This window comes from Tupaia chinensis, unplaced genomic scaffold, assembly GCF_000334495.1.
Source record: "Tupaia chinensis unplaced genomic scaffold, TupChi_1.0 Scaffold000094_1, whole genome shotgun sequence".
Classification (NCBI taxonomy): Eukaryota; Metazoa; Chordata; class Mammalia; order Scandentia; family Tupaiidae; genus Tupaia; species Tupaia belangeri.
The window spans coordinates 3,347,051-3,365,533 of NW_006159556.1; the positions used below are offsets into that span (position 1 = coordinate 3,347,051).

Here is an 18,483-nt window from a genome sequence, read left to right on the forward strand (position 1 = left end):
GTGGCATTAAGATTTAATAGAAAAACCCCGAGAGTTTAGAACAGAGAAAAACTGGGAAAACACTATCTTTCAGTAGTACACGTAATGAATTGTGGTGGATTTACATAATGAGATTTAAAAATGATTTAAAAATATTTAGGGATGTGGTAAAATGACACATTAAGATAATATAACAGGCTACCAAAAGGAATATAAAATATGATACCATTTTCTTAAAATATATGTAAGTACTTAGAAATTAGACTGGAAGGAAAAATGTGATCAAACCGTAATTTTTCCTTTATATTTTTCCATGTTCTTTGGGATTTATATACTGATTTTTTTTTTTGTTTTCTTTTATGATCAGAGAAACTATAAATTGAATCAAGGCTTACTCTCACACACTCTATGTGACAGACGAAGAATCAAGAGGAAGTGAAAAAAGGAAGACTCCTCATTCTCTCAATAATCCCTGAAGACTGGGTGCCATGTTGTAGAGTCAGAATGGAAACTCTTTTTCCATTGGCTCCAGATAGGCTCAGAGTTGAGAAGGATTTCACACCTGTAAACTCCATCTTCACTGATTCTGCCAGGCTGCTGCCTCTTGTTTTAAAACTTGATGACACAACTGAGGAGCCCTTCCCTTAGGGTTTAATCCCTTTCTTTTTCTCTTTCTTTCTTTCTTTCTTTCTTCCTTTCTTTCTTTCTTTCTTTCTTTCGTCTTCCTTTCTCTTTCCTTCTTTTTTTTCTTTCTCTTTCTTTCCTTCCTTTCTTTCTTTCTTTCTTTCTTTCGTCTTCCTTTCTCTTTCCTTCTTTTTTTTCTTTCTCTTTCTTTCCTTCCTTTCTTTCTTTCTTTCTTTCTTTCGTCTTCCTTTCTCTTTCCTTCTTTTTTTTCTTTCTCTTTCTTTCCTTCCTTTCTTTCTTTCTTTCTTTCTTTCGTCTTCCTTTCTCTTTCCTTCTTTTTTTTCTTTCTCTTTCTTTCCTTCCTTTCTTTCTTTCTTTCTTTCTTTCGTCTTCCTTTCTCTTTCCTTCTTTTTTTTCTTTCTCTTTCTTTCCTTCCTTTCTTTCTTTCTTTCTTTCTTTCGTCTTCCTTTCTCTTTCCTTCTTTTTTTTCTTTCTCTTTCTTTCCTTCCTTTCTTTCTTTCTTTCTTTCTTTCGTCTTCCTTTCTCTTTCCTTCTTTTTTTTCTTTCTCTTTCTTTCCTTCCTTTCTTTCTTTCTTTCTTTCTTTCGTCTTCCTTTCTCTTTCCTTCTTTTTTTTCTTTCTCTTTCTTTCCTTCCTTTCTTTCTTTCTTTCTTTCTTTCGTCTTCCTTTCTCTTTCCTTCTTTTTTTTCTTTCTCTTTCTTTCCTTCCTTTCTTTCTTTCTTTCTTTCTTTCGTCTTCCTTTCTCTTTCCTTCTTTTTTTTCTTTCTCTTTCTTTCCTTCCTTTCTTTCTTTCTTTCTTTCTTTCGTCTTCCTTTCTCTTTCCTTCTTTTTTTTCTTTCTCTTTCTTTCCTTCCTTTCTTTCTTTCTTTCTTTCTTTCGTCTTCCTTTCTCTTTCCTTCTTTTTTTTCTTTCTCTTTCTTTCCTTCCTTTCTTTCTTTCTTTCTTTCTTTCGTCTTCCTTTCTCTTTCCTTCTTTTTTTTCTTTCTCTTTCTTTCCTTCCTTTCTTTCTTTCTTTCTTTCTTTCGTCTTCCTTTCTCTTTCCTTCTTTTTTTTCTTTCTCTTTCTTTCCTTCCTTTCTTTCTTTCTTTCTTTCTTTCGTCTTCCTTTCTCTTTCCTTCTTTTTTTTCTTTCTCTTTCTTTCCTTCCTTTCTTTCTTTCTTTCTTTCTTTCGTCTTCCTTTCTCTTTCCTTCTTTTTTTTCTTTCTCTTTCTTTCCTTCCTTTCTTTCTTTCTTTCTTTCTTTCGTCTTCCTTTCTCTTTCCTTCTTTTTTTTCTTTCTCTTTCTTTCCTTCCTTTCTTTCTTTCTTTCTTTCTTTCGTCTTCCTTTCTCTTTCCTTCTTTTTTTTCTTTCTCTTTCTTTCCTTCCTTTCTTTCTTTCTTTCTTTCTTTCGTCTTCCTTTCTCTTTCCTTCTTTTTTTTCTTTCTCTTTCTTTCCTTCCTTTCTTTCTTTCTTTCTTTCTTTCGTCTTCCTTTCTCTTTCCTTCTTTTTTTTCTTTCTCTTTCTTTCCTTCCTTTCTTTCTTTCTTTCTTTCTTTCGTCTTCCTTTCTCTTTCCTTCTTTTTTTTCTTTCTCTTTCTTTCCTTCCTTTCTTTCTTTCTTTCTTTCTTTCGTCTTCCTTTCTCTTTCCTTCTTTTTTTTCTTTCTCTTTCTTTCCTCCTCTTTTTTCTCTTTCTTCTTTCTTTCTCTCTTTCTTTCTTCTTTCTTTTCTTCCTTTCTTCCTTTCTTTCTTCTCTTTGTTTCTTTCTTCCTCTTTCTTCTTTCTTTCTTCTTTTTATTTTCCTTTTTTTCTTTCTTTGGAGTGGCAAAGAGAGACAGAGACAGAAAGTGTGATATCACCCCCCCACACACACATACACAGGGGAGGGTGGCTGTGTTGCAACCCCTTCTCATCCATTCTCCTCTCAAAATTTTGGGCATGCACACACAAACGTCCAGCATGAATTTAAGCTGCCAGGTTTGGGACTTGAACCATGGTGGACTACATGGAAGTCCAACGACATAACCATTACTCCATCCACTGGTCCCTTATCCCTTTCAATGATCTTCCACAGAGATCCAGAGATCCAGTCTTCCACATAGATCCTCATCCCTGGGTCAGTGTGGAAAAGAGGGTTCCAACACCAATCAAGGACAAAGGCAGATTTGTAGAATGCTTCAAATTCATAGATTGTTACTCAAAAATTCTAGCAACTAAAGAGTTTATTACAAGGAACAGTCTTCCAGAACTCAGACCTTTGTGCAACAGGGGCATCAAACTCAATCTCAAATCAGCACGCTGCAACTTTTGCTCCTTTGGTCCTTGTTTCCTTGTCATACTTTCTGTTCTGCTTTTTCAGAAAGATGTAACTTTAAACAGTTCTGGTCATATCCTGTTAGAATGACTGATCTGTACGTGACCTGTGGCACACCACAACTCTACAACTGCCAGATTATTTTCCACAGAGTAGTGAACTGGGGAAGCCACACACATACTCTCAATTATTTCTGTTTTCCAAGAGCCTGTCAAGGGCCCATTTTGTAAGGTGTTTTTGTAAATTCCCTTTAATTCATACTTTTTTTTTTTGAGGGTTTTTTGCTATAGCGCGTGTGCACTCGCCTGAAAGACAGAGAGAGACAGAGAGACAGAAAGTGAGAAATCACCCTCCAGGGGGGATGGCCACGCTGCAATCCCTTCTCCTCCATTCTTCTCTTGGGCACTTGTTCACACATGCACACGCACCCGGCGTGAGTTTAAGCTACTGGGTCCGGCACTCGAACCACGGTCAACTACATGGGAGTCCAGCGACATAGCCATTATGCCAACTGCTAGTCTTAATTCATACTTTTATTATTTGTTATGAGCTAATCCACAAGGATGAGCTCTCCCTTTGTCGTAGACCGAAATGTTCCCACAATGCCAGGTTAATACAGGGAAGGTCTGGACTAGCTAAGGACCTGCAGGGGACCCAGGAGACTGCTTTGATGCTAATGATTCCAAAGTCTGGCTCATGTGAAAATCACTTGAGGAAGCAGTTACCATTGAGAATCCCAGGACCTCATTCATGGCTTTACAGCACCAATATTACTCCATCCACTCACTAGTGCAGTGGATGTGGGCCCCAACCACCAGCATCAGAATTAAAATCTTTTTTTTTTTTCAGAGAGAGAAATTTTTTTGTTATAGGGCATGCGTGCTCGCCAGAGAGACAGAGAGAGACAGAGAGACAGAAAGCGAGATATCACTCCCTATGGCAGATGGCCACACCGCAATCCGTTCTCCTCCATTCTCTTCTTGGAATTTTGGGTGTACATACACATGTATCTGGCATGAGTTCCAAGCCTTCAGGTCCAGGACTTGAACCGCCATCAGCCATGTGGGAATCCAGCGATGTAACCATTATGCCATCTGCTGATCCTCAGAATTACTCTTTGTTAAAAACATAGCTTGCTTTCTTCAAGTACTACATCTGGGGCATTTTCTAGAGACGCTGTCTATTATTAAGTAATACAGTGTTCAAGTCAAAATTGTTTAAATTCTGTTACTAATCCATTAACCTCATAATCCTAACAATTTACTTAAAACTCAAAATATAGCAAAAGTCTTACTTCTAAACAAAGAGCATAGTTGCTTTACTAAACTATCCCCATAAGCCTTTAAACTGTTCTTCAGTTGATTTAACAAGTCAACTTGTAGCTCTTCCTGTACTTTGAAGTCTAAGCCATAGAGTTTCTTGTAGGTATTCTGAGTCCATTCTTAAATTTTCCTTTTTGTTATTGAGGTTTCTGGCCTTGAGTTTCTATTGGAGTTTTGTTCTCATTTTTTTTTTTTCTGATTTCCTCATTAAGTTTTTTCTCTTTTTGCCAGAGAGCACATGGACTTCCCAGAAAGAGAGACAGAGACAGAGACAGAGACAGAGAGAGAAAACACCCAACCATGGGCCATGGCCACACTGCAATCTCTTCTCCTTTTCTCCACCCTGTGAGGACTGTAGACATGCACACGCATATGTTCAGTTCAAGCTGCTGGGGCTGGGACTCTAACTGTGGTTGGCCATGTGGGATCCAGCTCTCTATGTGCTATGAGGCCAGATCCTCGTTAAGTTTTTCTAATCTGTTATCTCACCTGTATTTTTTTTTTTTTTTTTTTTTTTGCCCCCAATTCTCCTTTCTATGACTTTCATCCAGACCCATCCACTTAATTTTTTTTTTTTTTTGGTCAGAGTGTGTGTGTTAGCCAGAGAGATGGGGAGGAGGGCAGGACAAAGCATTTCTCATGTGGAATGGTCACACCACAATCTCCTCTTTTGGGCATGCACACACACGCACCTGGCATGTTTCTCAAGCCACCGGGTCCAGAACTTGAACCATCTGGTTGGTCAGGTGGGATCTGATTGTCTTAACCACCAGGCCACAGTGCCAGCCCAGATCTCTCTCTTTGTTCTCCCTTTCATTTTAATCATCTACTAGTCTATTTTAACATCTGTGACTGCAAGTATCAGTATTTTGAGCACCAGAGTTAATTTGATTAATTGTTTTTGAAAGGTGGGTAAAATTTTGGGGAAAGTATCGTAAAGTCTTTCAAACTCTTGACCCCCTATTAATTAAAAGCAGGTCCTTGGGGGCCAGCAGATGGTGTAACAGATATGTCACGGGACTCCCACATAGCAAACCATGGCTCGAGTCCAGACCCAGTGGCTTCAAAATCATGCCAGATACATGTGTTTGTGTTCCCAAGATCACAGGAGGAGAATGAAGAAGGGATTGCAGTGTGGACATCCCTCTGGGGGATGATTTCTCACTTTCTCTCTCACTCTCTCTATGCACTCTAAGGGAAAAACCTCTCAAAAAAAGAAACACACACACACACATACACACATGCACAAAAACAAAGCAGGTCCTTAAGATAAATGAGGAGGGGACCAGCAGGCAGCGTAGTGGTTAAGGTGCTGGACTCCCACATGACCGACTGCAGTTCAGACCCAGAGGCTCGTTACTTACACCAGGCCTATGTGTGTATGTGCCCAAAATCTTGAGAAGAAAATGGAGGAGAAAGGATTGCTGTGTGGCCTTCCCCCCTGTGAAGTGATTTCGCACTTTCCTTCTCATTGTCTCTGTTTCCGGCAAGTGTACGTAATCTATGGCAAAAATCTTTAAGAAATAATAAATAAGTGAGGAAATGATATGTTTCTTCTAGATTATAGCGATAACCTGTCAAGTGACTTCCTTATGGCTGGTCTTCTTCCAGCTCCCCAGCCTCCACCTAACCTACCACCAGTTCTCCTCCTCTGGTCGGTGATCTTTCTTAAGTGCTAAAGTATATATAGCTTCATAGACGGCCATCAGCGCGAAGCTCTTGTTTACCTGCTGAGACATCCTGCCTGCGGCCTCTTCACAATGTGCAATTCCTGCAGGAAAATGGGTTTTACTATCTCCTCGCTCTTCCCCTCAATAGACTTCACCTTTCTCAGAACTTCTATATCACTTTATTTGCATTTTTGTGATTGAACTGACCACATCTTGTCTTGTCTTTTGAATGCCTTTCTTCTTGACTAAATCTTGATTAGGACCAGGAGTATGTCTTCTCTTCTTTGGGTTCCCACAGCATTTTGGGAAACATGGTCATTTCAGTGTCTTTCAACTGATTGAACATTATGCCAACAAGATCAGATGTCTCGCCCCAACTGGCTGAAGTCGCCAAGAACGAGTAAATGGGGCTGCAAAATCAGGGTAGATAACTGCAGGCAGAGAAATCTGGGAGGCATGGTTGGAGGACGTGGCAGACAGGCAAGGAATGAGGGGACCTGGGGCCTGCTCGAAGGACTGGTAGTAGTGACCTTTTCTCTTTGGGCACAAGGTGGCAGACTATGTCCATCTCACCCATCCCCGAGAAGCCGCTAGTTCTGTGAAGTTGAAATTTCCTGTCCTATTTTGGAAATCTATGTTTATTCACTTTTAAGTGAGGATTGTGCAGGTTGGTGGCTGAAACACCAGCTTGGGTGAAGCACAGTCCGCACGCCTGCCTGTAGCTGTCCTGTGGCTCCTGGTCCTTCCATGTTTGGACTAACTCTGCTGTGTCTTCCACCACCCAACAGCAATGCTTCATGGGTGGTGAAATGTATCTAGTGTCCCTTAAGTGGAGGAAGAAAATATGGGCATTGACAGTGTTTTGAAGGAATATCCAAGAACGCTGAAGCTTACAGAGGAGAAACAAAATCAGATCCAAGAACTGAAATGCAGTTTTCCCACTAGATAGCAGACTAGACTAGGTGACTTGGGAAGTCCCATGTGCACTAACCTAATTTGTTTTCCTCATCATATTTTTTCTTTACCATCCAAGTGCTCTCATCTGATCAGCCCACTCATGTGTAAAAGTCCAATATAGCTTGGAATATAAGTAGCAGCTTGATCTCAATCCATTTATCTGCAATTAAATTCTGATATAGTTGGGGGCAGCATGTAGCATAACAGTATGTCACTGGACTCCCACATGGCTGACTGCAGTTCAAATCCAGGACCTGGTGACTTGAAACTCATGCCAGGTGTGCGTGCGTGTGTGCCCAAGACCCTGGGAGGAGAATAGAGAAGGGATTGCAGCATGGCCATCACTCCAGGGGTGATTTCTCACTTTTCCTCTCACTGTCTCTGTCTCTCTCTGGTGAGCACATGGACCCTAAAGCAAAAACCTCTCAAAAGAAAAATATTCTGATACAGTGTCACGGTTTGGAGTAAGACTCAGGAGGCATCATTCTAAGATGGCTGCCTTCAGTGAATCTTCCCGGGCTTCGGCACTAAAAATGTCACAGTTCAGAGTAAGACTCAGAGGGCATCATTTCAAGAGAGAAAAGAAAGTTTATTAACCAAGAGTGTCCAGGAGTCTGAAGTTGGAGGTGTTTTAACCCCATCATCAGGAAAGAGGGGGTTCTTTTTATAGGGCAACTGATCAAGCAATTCTAGGAGACTGCATGTCACATTTTGCACGAACCAAATGTTTTGTAGTTTTTGCTTTATTTTGGACCATTAGACACTGTGCTTGTTTTGTGTCCTTCTGGATCAGTGTGCCCTTGCAGGAGCAAGTTCTGGGATGTGGGACCCTGCCAAGGCCAGGTCTGCAGAGGTCTGGCCTTTGTTCCTTGTCAGGCCTGGAGCGACTCCAGGGGATGCTCAGAAGAACTTTACTGAATGTGACCTTACATGTGGCTTCTGCACTTCATTAATTGCCTCCAGGCTAGTTTTTTCCCAAATTGTCTTAATAGCAAAGCAGAGCACTAGGAATGGCTTATTCTGAAATCCTGCTGATGACATTGGCTGATAGGCTATCTTTCCGCTGATACGATCGCTGCTACATCCACAAGATGGAAAAGGAATGAAGAAAAAAAGAAACTGCTTCTTTCCAGATTCTTAACATTTCTTTCAGGTTTTTCTCTCATTCTCTTTCTGTTTATAAATTTACATATATGCGTCTCCAGTTTGTATGTATACATACATGTCAATACATATGCATTCATACATATGTGTACTGTATATCTCACACATCTTCCTATGTAACATATGGAATATAGTGAATGTTTGAGTCAGACTCCCTGGGTCTCATCTTGGCTTACTAGTTGGGACACTTACTTATAGATCTATTTCAGTCTCCTTCTCTCTAAAAATGGTGACAATAATGGTACCCATTAATGGAGTAGCAGTGCAGGTAAAAGGATTTGACAAAACACAGCCCATGGAAGCTATGCAAATCATGCAGTAATTGTTATTTGTATGTATGTATGTGGAGAATCTCATTTGTTCCATAGCTTACACTGGAGAGAGAGAAAGACAGAGAGACAGAAAGCAAGAAATCACACACACACACACACACACACACCAGGAGGTATGGTCACATCGCAATCTCTTCTCTATTCTTCTCTTGGGATTTTGGGCACACGTGTACACATGCCCAGTGTGAAGTTTAAGCCACTGGGTCCGGGACTCGCGTGACGGTTGACTACGTGGGAGTCCAGCAACGTAACTGTTGTACCATCTGCTGGTGCCGGGAGTTTACCTTTTTACGGTGTCACAGCGCTGTACTGACATTGACGTGTGTTCACCTCTGCCATCTGCATGCTCCAATTCAATAATCCAGGAGTACGGAAGGTGGCCCTCATGATTTCTGCTGTTTGGGGACTTATGTCTTAAATAAATGAGGGAAGTAACACACACTTTTCTTTTCTCTATCCTCAAGCCCTCCCTTTGTCTTCACCTGGCCCGCCTCATTTCCGAGAATGTCAGGAAAGGAGATGTGTATCAGTTAGGAATTCAATTTTTCTTCTGTCCCAACAAAAAATGAAAATGGTGGCTTAACAAATAGGGAATCATTTTCCTCACAGAACAAGGATGTTGGAGGCAGGAGGCTTGTGGGACTGTCTCAGTGGCATCTCTATAAAGATTTTTATCCAGTCCCTCATGGCCACAAAATAGCTCTTCCCCTTCAGGCATCACGTTCGTGTCAGATCAAGGAGAAGAGCACCTGAACGGAGGCAGGACAGCACCAACCATGCAAGGTCCTTTTCTCAGGAAGAGCAAAAGCCTCCCAGAACTGTACCCCCTGCCCTTTCCTGGAGACATGGGTCTAAGGTTCAGAATGGCGTCCCAAGGCCATGAGGATCTGGGAAAGCATCTCTGTGAGAAGATGCAGGATGGGATTAGGAGGAAAGTGATCTGGGAAGAGCTGATGCATTTGTGCTTCTGCTCTGACGCGTCCAGCTACTCTCCCTCCACCCTGTTCTCTTCTTCGTCTGGAAGGAGGTAGAACTGAGAGAAAGGATAATACAGAGCTTTGATTCAGGAAAGAAATTTTGCCTTATAAGAAGTTATAAATGTGCAACAGATGAAAGAAGGTAGAAGAGGGCCAGCGGATGGCATAGCGGTTACATTGCTGGACTCCCACATGACCCACTGTGGTTCAAGTCCTATACCTAGGGACTTGAAAATCATGCCAGGCACATGTGCATGCATACTCAAGATCCCAAGAGGAGAATGGAAGAGAAGGGATTGTGATGTGGCCATCCCTCCTGCAGGGTGATTTTTCACTTTCCCTCTCACTGTCTCTGTCTCTCTCTGGCAAGCATATATGCCTTAAGGCAACAGAGAAGGTTTTTGTTTTTGTTTTTGTTTTTTTTTGAGAGGGTTTTTTTTTCACTATAGGGCACGTGCGTTCGCCAGACAGACAGAGAGAGACATAGAGACAGAAAGCGAGAAATCACCCCCCAGGGGGGATGGTCACGCCGCAATCCCTTCTCCTCCATTCTCCTCCCGGGATCTTGGGCACGCATGCACACGCGCCTGGCGTGAGTTTTAAGCCACCGGGTCTGGGACACGAACTGCGGTCGACTACGTGGGAGTCCAGCGACATAGCCATTACGCTAACTGCTGGTTCCCGAGAGAAGTTTTATAAAAAGCAAATGGAAGGCTATGAAGAACCAGCCAGTGGCATGGTGACTGAGGCAGCTGGATCCAACATGGCCGACTTTGTGGTTTGAGTCCCTGACCCAGTAGCTTGAAAAGAAAAGCAGGCTATCTTTATTAGAGCAGAGGGCCACCAGAGGACAAAGGAAACCCAGCTGCAGAGGGCAGGACACGGTCAAGCTTCATCCGGCCAATTACTTTTATAGGCACAGCCTTGGCTGAAGGCAGAACTAATCTGGTTGCTTCAGAAATGAAGCACTACAGACAACAGACTTCCCTCCAGGTCATCACAGGTTTTCGTAAAGAGATATCGTTTATTTTCATGTCTACAGAGCAAACAACATAGCGTGGCATTTGTGACATTTACAAACAATTTTAAAATGACACCTATTCAAATGTTCCTTATTCTATACATCATTAATAAGTTTTTTTTTAAAATTGTCTTAAGAAAAGCATTATAATTTTGAATACAATTTCACACTATGACCATTGAAATAGCTCCAATTCCCCCAAGGAGACCAGACCTCCTGGCTTGCTCAGTCCCCTGCTCTGTCTTCTCTTCATCTGCTCTGCCGCAGGTGGCTGAGTCCTCCACCATCAACTGCTGCTGACTAGTACTCAAACCATCACCCAGCTGGGAGTTCCCGGTGGACTAGTCACCATCACTCTCACTCGAACTGTCACTGTCACTGCTGTCATCTTTTTTCCAGGGTCTCACACTCCTATTGGAATGGGCTCTTCTGTAACCCCAGGAGCCTCTCCTTTGAGACATACCTTTATTCCGTATAGAATTATTTTGTCCATGGGGCACATAATGGTTGTTTCTGTGGGGTGTTATCATCTTCCCCTCATTGTTAGGGTGATGTGGAGACCCTATGTCATTGTCTAGCCCATCCGAAGGAATGAGTGAGCCCCGACTTCCACCCTTACTGGAAATCCTTTGCTTGTCATTGAAGGTCGCTGGGCTCCTGTGAGAATGGTCGGCACCTTTCCTCGTACCACCGTTGCCATTTTTCGGGATTTCATTAAAATTGGTACTTTCTGTTGCATCTCTGCTGCCTTCTTTTCTTTTCTCTTTGGAGGGTGGCTGAGGGTAATGGAACTCCACTTTCCCTTGGTGAGCATTTTGGCCCCCTTTATCCACTCTGTTTCCTTCTCTTCCAGGGAGTTCCTGAAAATTGGTCGTCCCCAGGATGTCATTGCTGCCCTCCACAAGGCTCGCACCAGCAGCACCTGCCACTTCAGCGTTTTCATCCCTGGCTCCAACAGTGTCCCCGCCATTGGCTTCTCTCTCTGGGATCTCATTATATCCTGGCCCTCGTGTGTCCAGATCCCCAGCTTCTGCCTCACTCGGGCCAGAAAACCCAGTTTGAATGTCTGCACCTTCCTGGTCAGGCCCCATAGCTCCTCCTTTACCAGCAGTGTCCTTAAAAGGTTGGCCATCCCCACTGAAAGGAGGAAAAGCATTGTCCCCTCTCTCCTGAAGATCCGTGTAACCGCTGCCTTCGAAATCACTGGGGACGTGTTTGACTTTGGGGAGCTGTTTCAGGTAGTCAGTGTTCTGCTGGCGATGATGAGGGCTTTTGCTGTCTCCTGGACTGTTTTCAGCTTGCTTATCTCTTCGATGGTTCTTTTTACCTTTCCAGTGGGCTCTTGCATGGTTTGCACCTGCTGGCATTCTGCTGAGAGCGTTCCTAGGTTTGTTCTCTTTGCTGCCTTTCCCCACGAGTTTGGTCACAGTCACTGGCCCCATTCTATGTTGCATTTGATTTCTGGTGAGCGCTGCCCCATATTCTTCTTGGTCATGCAGCCTGCTGGCAGCATCATCTCCACCCTCAGCCTCTTGGTCTCCAGTGGCATTAGAATAAATGGGCATCTGTACGTCATTGTGAGTGTTCTCTTTTTTACTGATATAGCCTTCGTTCAGTGTCTGTCTACTTGCAAAAAGATTCTGGGATTTACCACTATGATTCTTTTCACTGGCTTCAGAAAGGGACGTATCTTTTGGCCTTTCCAGGGCAGTGTTTTCTTTAGGCGAAGGCTCTTGATTTCTTTTCATGTTAGAAGGTTGGGAAACAATATTGCTTTTGTTTTGTTCTTCCTGCTAACACACAATTTGCAACATCATGTGATTATTGTATGTTACATTTAAAAAATGCAATCATCCTTTGGCAATATAAAAACCCCACTAAATGTTTAATAAGAAGAGTCTATTAACTCAATGGAGGTTTATTGGTAGAGAGCATTCTGGAATGGCAAAACAGATTTCATGGAGAAAGAGGAAGGCACTAGATTTAAGGATGGGTAAAGTTCAGCTATGCAGAAGGGACACAGTAAACATATTTTAAGAATAGGTGGCATATTCAGTTGTTTGGAGACAGGAAGCGATTGATAGGTAATACAGATAAACTACATGGCTAGAGTAGAGAAATCTCAAAGGAGAAAATAATAAGGTAAATTCAGAAATGTAGAATAGGGCCTGATTTCAAAGTAGAATCTGAACATAATGAGAACATGATTAAAGAATGTGGTCTTCGTCTTGTGAATAGTGAGCCACTGCAAGTGAAATGGAGTTCGTATTTATAAGTTAAGCATTCTCTCTCTTCCTTTGCTCTGATGATTGGAGGTATGCTCTGCCTAGAGAGAGATGACCCTTTTCTTTTCCTTTTTTCGTTTTAAACAGAAACTCTACAGATAAAAGAATTTAGGTAATATCACTCAATAACTTTCTTTCCTTTTCTGTCATATAATAAGGTAAATTTGATAGTCTAGATCTATAGCTCAGCAAGCTGGACAGACATTATGATTGGGAAGAAAGAAGGGGTAACTGTAGGAGCACAGTAAGAGGAAGACTATGGAGGGAGCATGTACCTAGAGACGCGTCTGAGTCACACTCAATCAGAAAGGGCGTCTAAATGGCCTGTGAGAGCCGAGAGAGACCAGCTCACCCCTGGACCCCAGCTGAGTCTATACTGATTGGATCCTAAACTATGGTGGCCAACAACTTGGTGGGACACCAGCCAGGCAAGTAGCAGGATCACGCAGCATTGTTCCAAGTCTGCTCTCCACTATGGTGTAAACCATGTTTGTATCTGGGATGTGTGATGTGTAATGGATAGTGTAGGTACATCTAAATGCCAACCTACAGAAAGAGGGGCGTGAGGAGCTACTTAAAAAACTTAGGCTTTTGAGAAAGTCCTGACATATTTTTCTTTGCAAAAATGCATCATGAGTTTGATGATAACCCAATATTTTATTATACAACCTTAAGCAGATTGACTTTCATTTCGAGGAGCAATCTTTCTGTTAACCCACTGTTAACCCACTGGTAGGAGCTCTTGAGCAGCAGAACAATTACAGTCAGAATAAATGCCATAGTTTCTTTGCATCCTCAGATTGTAGGGTAAGTTAGAATTTATAACACTGCTTCGTAAGCCTTTAAACGGAGTGATACAACATTAAAATAAAGGACGCCTATTGAAAGACTGGAAATGGAACTGGGTGCTAGCAATACCTGAACACTTATTGATTGACAAAGGCAGTAGTCCTAAGGAGTGTGAAGGATCAACACTTTCAACTCTTTCTTGGTAGGTCACTCTGTTCAGACCCATCATCTGGCTTTGGAGCCCCTTTAACTCATGTGGTCCCAGATCAACCCTAGACTTTGATGAAGTCTGATCAATCCCGATCACAAGACATCTATCTGCTTCCCTGCTCTGGTCATTGCCCTGTTTTCATTAGTAAAGCTTAATTTTGTCCTGTCTGTTTTGGCTACCACTTCAGCCTGCTGGCTCTTGCCATGCATGTGGACATCTTCCTGGCCATGTCAATTAATGTGAAAATATAGGAGAGCTCCTGAATGAAGGCAAAAAGAGCAGCCAGCTGCAGCTCGCACTTAGGGGGCAACTGCATAGGGAAGAGCAGAGAAGATACTGAATTCAGGACAGCCAGGCTCCTGGGGAGTAGCGCTGAGTGAACAGGCAGAAGTGCTAAACAGTCTCTCTCAATCCCTCACCTCAGTGCTCACATGGATTGTACAATGAAAAGAGCACAGGTATTAGAATCAGTTACCCAATTTTGCCATTTACAAGTTGCACTATTTTGGAAGCCTTGTTTTGCTTCTCTGGGCCTCATCTTCCTTAGCTATAAGACAAGAAAAATGATACTTATCCCTCAAGATTGTTGAGAGAATTAAATGCTCTTATTAAATAATATAATGTATGTTGAAGATCTAGCACATCTATCATAAAACAAGTTCTATGTGAATGGTAGTAACTACCACTTCATACAGAACTGTCTCTGGTCTTTCATTGATGGTAGTTTGCTTTCTTACAAATTGTTAATAATCGTCCTTGGATCGTAGGGTACACAGCCATTCTCCCAGTGTCTGGACATCTCTGTGTAGGGGCAGAAGGAGAGGGACTAAATCCGGGCCCCTCTTCCTGTGTTCTGCCTGAAGGTCACCCTTGGTATGGGTTCTGCAAACTTTCAACTCCTGATACTATATTATCTAAAATGGATTTTATTTGGATTCTCTCCTCTTTTGTTCCCAAATAGAAGTATTGTTCTACTTGAAAGACTACCTTTCTTTTTAAAGTTTACTTATTTATTTCTTCAGAAAGAGAGAGGGGGGGAGAGAGAGAGAGAGAGAGAGAGAGAGGAATTCCCAACCTGCTGTGATCCACCTCCAGCCTCCATCAGCCCAGATTTCAGACACACACCCAGTGTGTACAAGATACCTCCAGATGCAAACCCAAGGCATTTTTTCCACTGCCTCTTTTAATACATGCACCTTATTAATTGTCAGAAACAGGGGGAAATTGTTGAATCAGTTCATACTTAAATCTCAAGGTAAAAATAGTTTATGGAAGAGCTGTCTACTCTTATATGGCTGGCTAATATTGGTTTGCAAAATTACCAACTTGTATTTTGTTGGTTATTTATTTCATGAGAGACAGAGAAAGAGAGAGAGAGAGAGAAACCCCTAACAGGGCCTTCCTGCCACCATCTACCTCCAATCTCAGTTGGCAGGTCTAGGGAGGTCCCAGGACATGAACTCAGGACCTTTCCCATGTAGGTCTCAGGTTGCAGCACAACTATACCACCGCCTAGCCCCTAACTTGTATTTTTAAAATGTAATTCAAAATAATTTACTTGTGAAGCTTATGACACCATTATTCATTCATTTTTTTTTACATTGGCAAGTATATTCTGAAAATAAGTAAGCTTTCGTTATGAGAAAAAATAAAATAGAAACAAACTTCATTGTGAGTTGCTTCTGAATAAAAAGTATATCAAATATCTGACTTACTTTTAGTCAATGAGTCTTGGCAAATCTTCCTTGTACATTTATAATTTTGGGGGGAATCAAGTTCATTTACTCACTGCCATATCCTTCTGAGTTGAACAGGCAGTTTAGAAAATTAAATCATATTGGGACCAGCAGAGAGTGTAATGTTTCCGTCACTGGACTCTCACGTAGTTCAAGTTCCAGACCTGGCAACTTAAAACTCACACAGGGTGCGTGTGCATGTGTGCCCAAAATTCCAAGAGGAGAATGGAGTAGAAGGGATTGTAGCGTGGCCATCCCCCGCAGGGGGGGGATTTCTCTCTTTCTTTCTCTCTGTCTCTCCAGTGAGCGCACGTGCCCTATAGCAAAAATCTTTCCAAAAAAAAATTAAATAAATAAATAAATGAAACTTAGATCATACTAATTTATTTCTAATGTTTTTCTCTCTCTACTTTAGGAATTTTGTATTTTTGGCATGTGTGGTAATAAATCGCACATTTCATTACAAGACTAAATAGTTATTTTATATATGACAACATGAAACAACTTTTACACTGTGGTGGGTGATACTCATTTTTGCATTGGAGAAAAATATTTAAAACTAGAAAAAAATGGATTTTGGCCTTTACCTATGTTAAACAATTTCTGGCGGCATTGCTGACTGCTGATAGCCCGTGGGGCAGCTGACTGGCCCGCCTTCCTCGCCTCTGTCTGTCTCTGCACCTTGCCTCGTGGCTCTTTTGCTGGGGCACGGTCTCTCCCATTTACTTCTGTCCACTCAATTCCTACTTCTCCTCCAAGGCACAGCTCAGATATTTCTATTACATAGCTTTCTCTGAACACCAGAACAAGAGCTGATTTCTTTCTACTCCGAGTCCTTAAAGTATGATTTTTTTTTTTTGATTGCCACTCACATGGCACTTTTCACATGCTATCATGGGTAATTTTTTTTTATGTTTGTTTTTATTTTTTTTTGCTATTAAGTGTATATGCTCACTGGAGAGAGACAGAGAGAGAGAGAGAGAGAGAGAGAACCTCCTAGGGTGGATGGCCATACCACAATCACTTCTCCCAGGATTTTGAGTATGCACACATGCCCAGTGTGATTTTCAAGCTCCTGGGTCTGGAACTAAAACTTGAGCCACAAAGTCAGCTATGTGGAGTTCATGCCACCTGCTGGCCTAGGGTTAGTGATTTTTTTTTTTTTTTTTGTAAGTGCCTTTTGTTTCTTTCTAACTCAAAGATCCTGGTTGAAAAAATACTTCATTTTTAAAAATCATGTTGTCTGACATCGTACGTTGCTTAGTAGAAAGGGCGCAACATATATTTGTCACAATGGATAAGTTTTAACTTATTTTAACAGGCAGTTGGATAGAGCCTTGGAGATGCCACCTGAAGACTACTGAGCAGAAGAAAATAGTATTCTCAAGGGAAACCACTGCTGCCAGGGGAAAGGAAGCCAGGTTCGGAGAAAGCAAAGAGGCCTGCTGATGGCATTTTCAGCTGTTGCCAGCTCCTTGGCCAATGCGTCTGCAGAAAGGGCTGAGTGAAGAGAGTTATTGTCATCTCGTGACAAGGGCCTCATTCTTTCTCTTCTGAGCATCCCACCACAGATGGCGTTATCCATGGAATGAATTTAGGGGACACTAAAGTGTCACTCTTTAGGCCAGAATGAGTTTTCTTATGAGCCCTTCTCTGCTGAAATCCCCACATCAGAGCACACGATCGAGCACGTCCAGAACCTCGTGCAGGGTTAGCTGTCACTCAAGAACAAGAAAGAACATGGCGCTCCCTGGGGCACTGGGGTCCCTGCAGCAGGGGTCCTGAAGCAGAGCAAGACCAGGGCATGGGATGGGGCTCAGGAAGACTCCGGAACATGAGGTTCTGTAGTAGAGAGGCTTGAGGAGCCTGGGAGTGTGGGGAGAGGGAGAAGGATGCTAGCCAGCCGGATACCTCAGAGCAGACAAAAGTAAACTTGGTCTCCCTGCAGTTTCACTGAGGCTCAGTGCAGGGTCTGGCTTATGCTGAAGATGGTCACTCAGCTTACCTTTGCATCAGTCTGATTTTTCTTCCCAGGTGATGTATAAACATACTTAAACATGTAATACCCATGTTTCTCGTGGTGGCCCTTGTATGTTATCTAAAAAAAAAAACACCACAGCATCATGTTAAGGTGGGTTTATCTCCTATTAAGAAGTTTGTGACTCACTCTCTGGTAGTACAAGATAGCTTTTTAACTTGGGCAAAGTCAAATTCTGGCTCTGACAAATGGTGGCACGCTGTATAACCACAAGAGGGCGTGAGTCAGTCAGCTCTGTCCCTTCTCACCTACTAACTATGGGTGACTGCTGACTGCTTCCTCCCAAGAGTGTATCAATCTTACTACCAAATTTCAGTGGAAATGGGGAATGTGAAACATTTGCAGGTGGGAGGGGATGAGGGGATTAGAAGAAGGCAGATTTTACAATATTCATGCCCAGTATCCATTTGGCAAAACTCACAGCGTCAGCATTCAGGCTCTTACTTTTGCAATGTGGGCCTGTCATTTCAGCTGAGATAAAGAGCAGAGGATTGTTAGCCCTTAGAAGAGAGTCTTCTAACATAACCAGGAGCCACAGTGGTGGGCAGAAGTCAGCTTGCTTTGGTGACATGCAGAGCGGAGAGGAACTGAAATCCTTCCAAGCCTTTTCTCCTCTATGTATCTCTTTCCTCTCATGGGCAGGTGTGGGAAAATATTGTTTGCTAGTGACAGTACCCCTGAGACTTATTCACGTCTCCCTCTGAACATTGCCTTGCAAACAAACCATTCTTTTATTTGAAGGAAGAAATCATACTGCAGAAGAACCAATTTCTATCCAGAACGCTTTCCTCTTTGCTAGCACACACTGTGAATTACAATACTTGCCTAACTAGAAAGTGCTAAGATTATATTGTATAATTTTTCACTTTCATTTCAAGGACATGCAAATATTTTGACCGTTAAAAATTTCTTGTATTGACTTTTTTTGTTCCAAATAGAGCTCAAATAGAGTTATTTGAGAAGAGCAATCCTGTTTACCCTCTGTTCTTCCACACAGCCTTGCTGAGTTTTGTCATTCTGGGGTTGAAATGTCTGCAAGGAAGCAAGAAACAAAACTTCACCAAATAG

At 42.2% G+C, this 18,483-nt stretch overlaps 1 protein-coding gene across 2 annotated transcripts in view; it reads right to left on the bottom strand.

Annotated features, from left to right (window-relative positions):
* Positions 1–10,396: 10,396 nt before the first annotated feature.
* Positions 10,397–18,483, bottom strand: part of MEPE (matrix extracellular phosphoglycoprotein) — a 16,277-nt gene continuing 8,190 nt past the window's right edge. Inside the window, exons 3-5 of one of the 2 annotated variants that reach the window (XM_006143257.1) lie at positions 18,394–18,447; positions 17,383–17,475; positions 10,397–12,146 (exon numbers count right to left, since the gene is read on the bottom strand). In XM_006143257.1, coding sequence (XP_006143319.1) covers positions 10,698–12,146; positions 17,383–17,475; positions 18,394–18,447 — 1,596 coding nt within the window. In that variant the 3' untranslated portion in view covers positions 10,397–10,697. Of the gene's footprint in view, positions 12,150–17,382; positions 17,476–18,393; positions 18,448–18,483 lie in introns of both variants that reach the window. The other variant, XM_006143256.1, reaches the window with a different exon arrangement.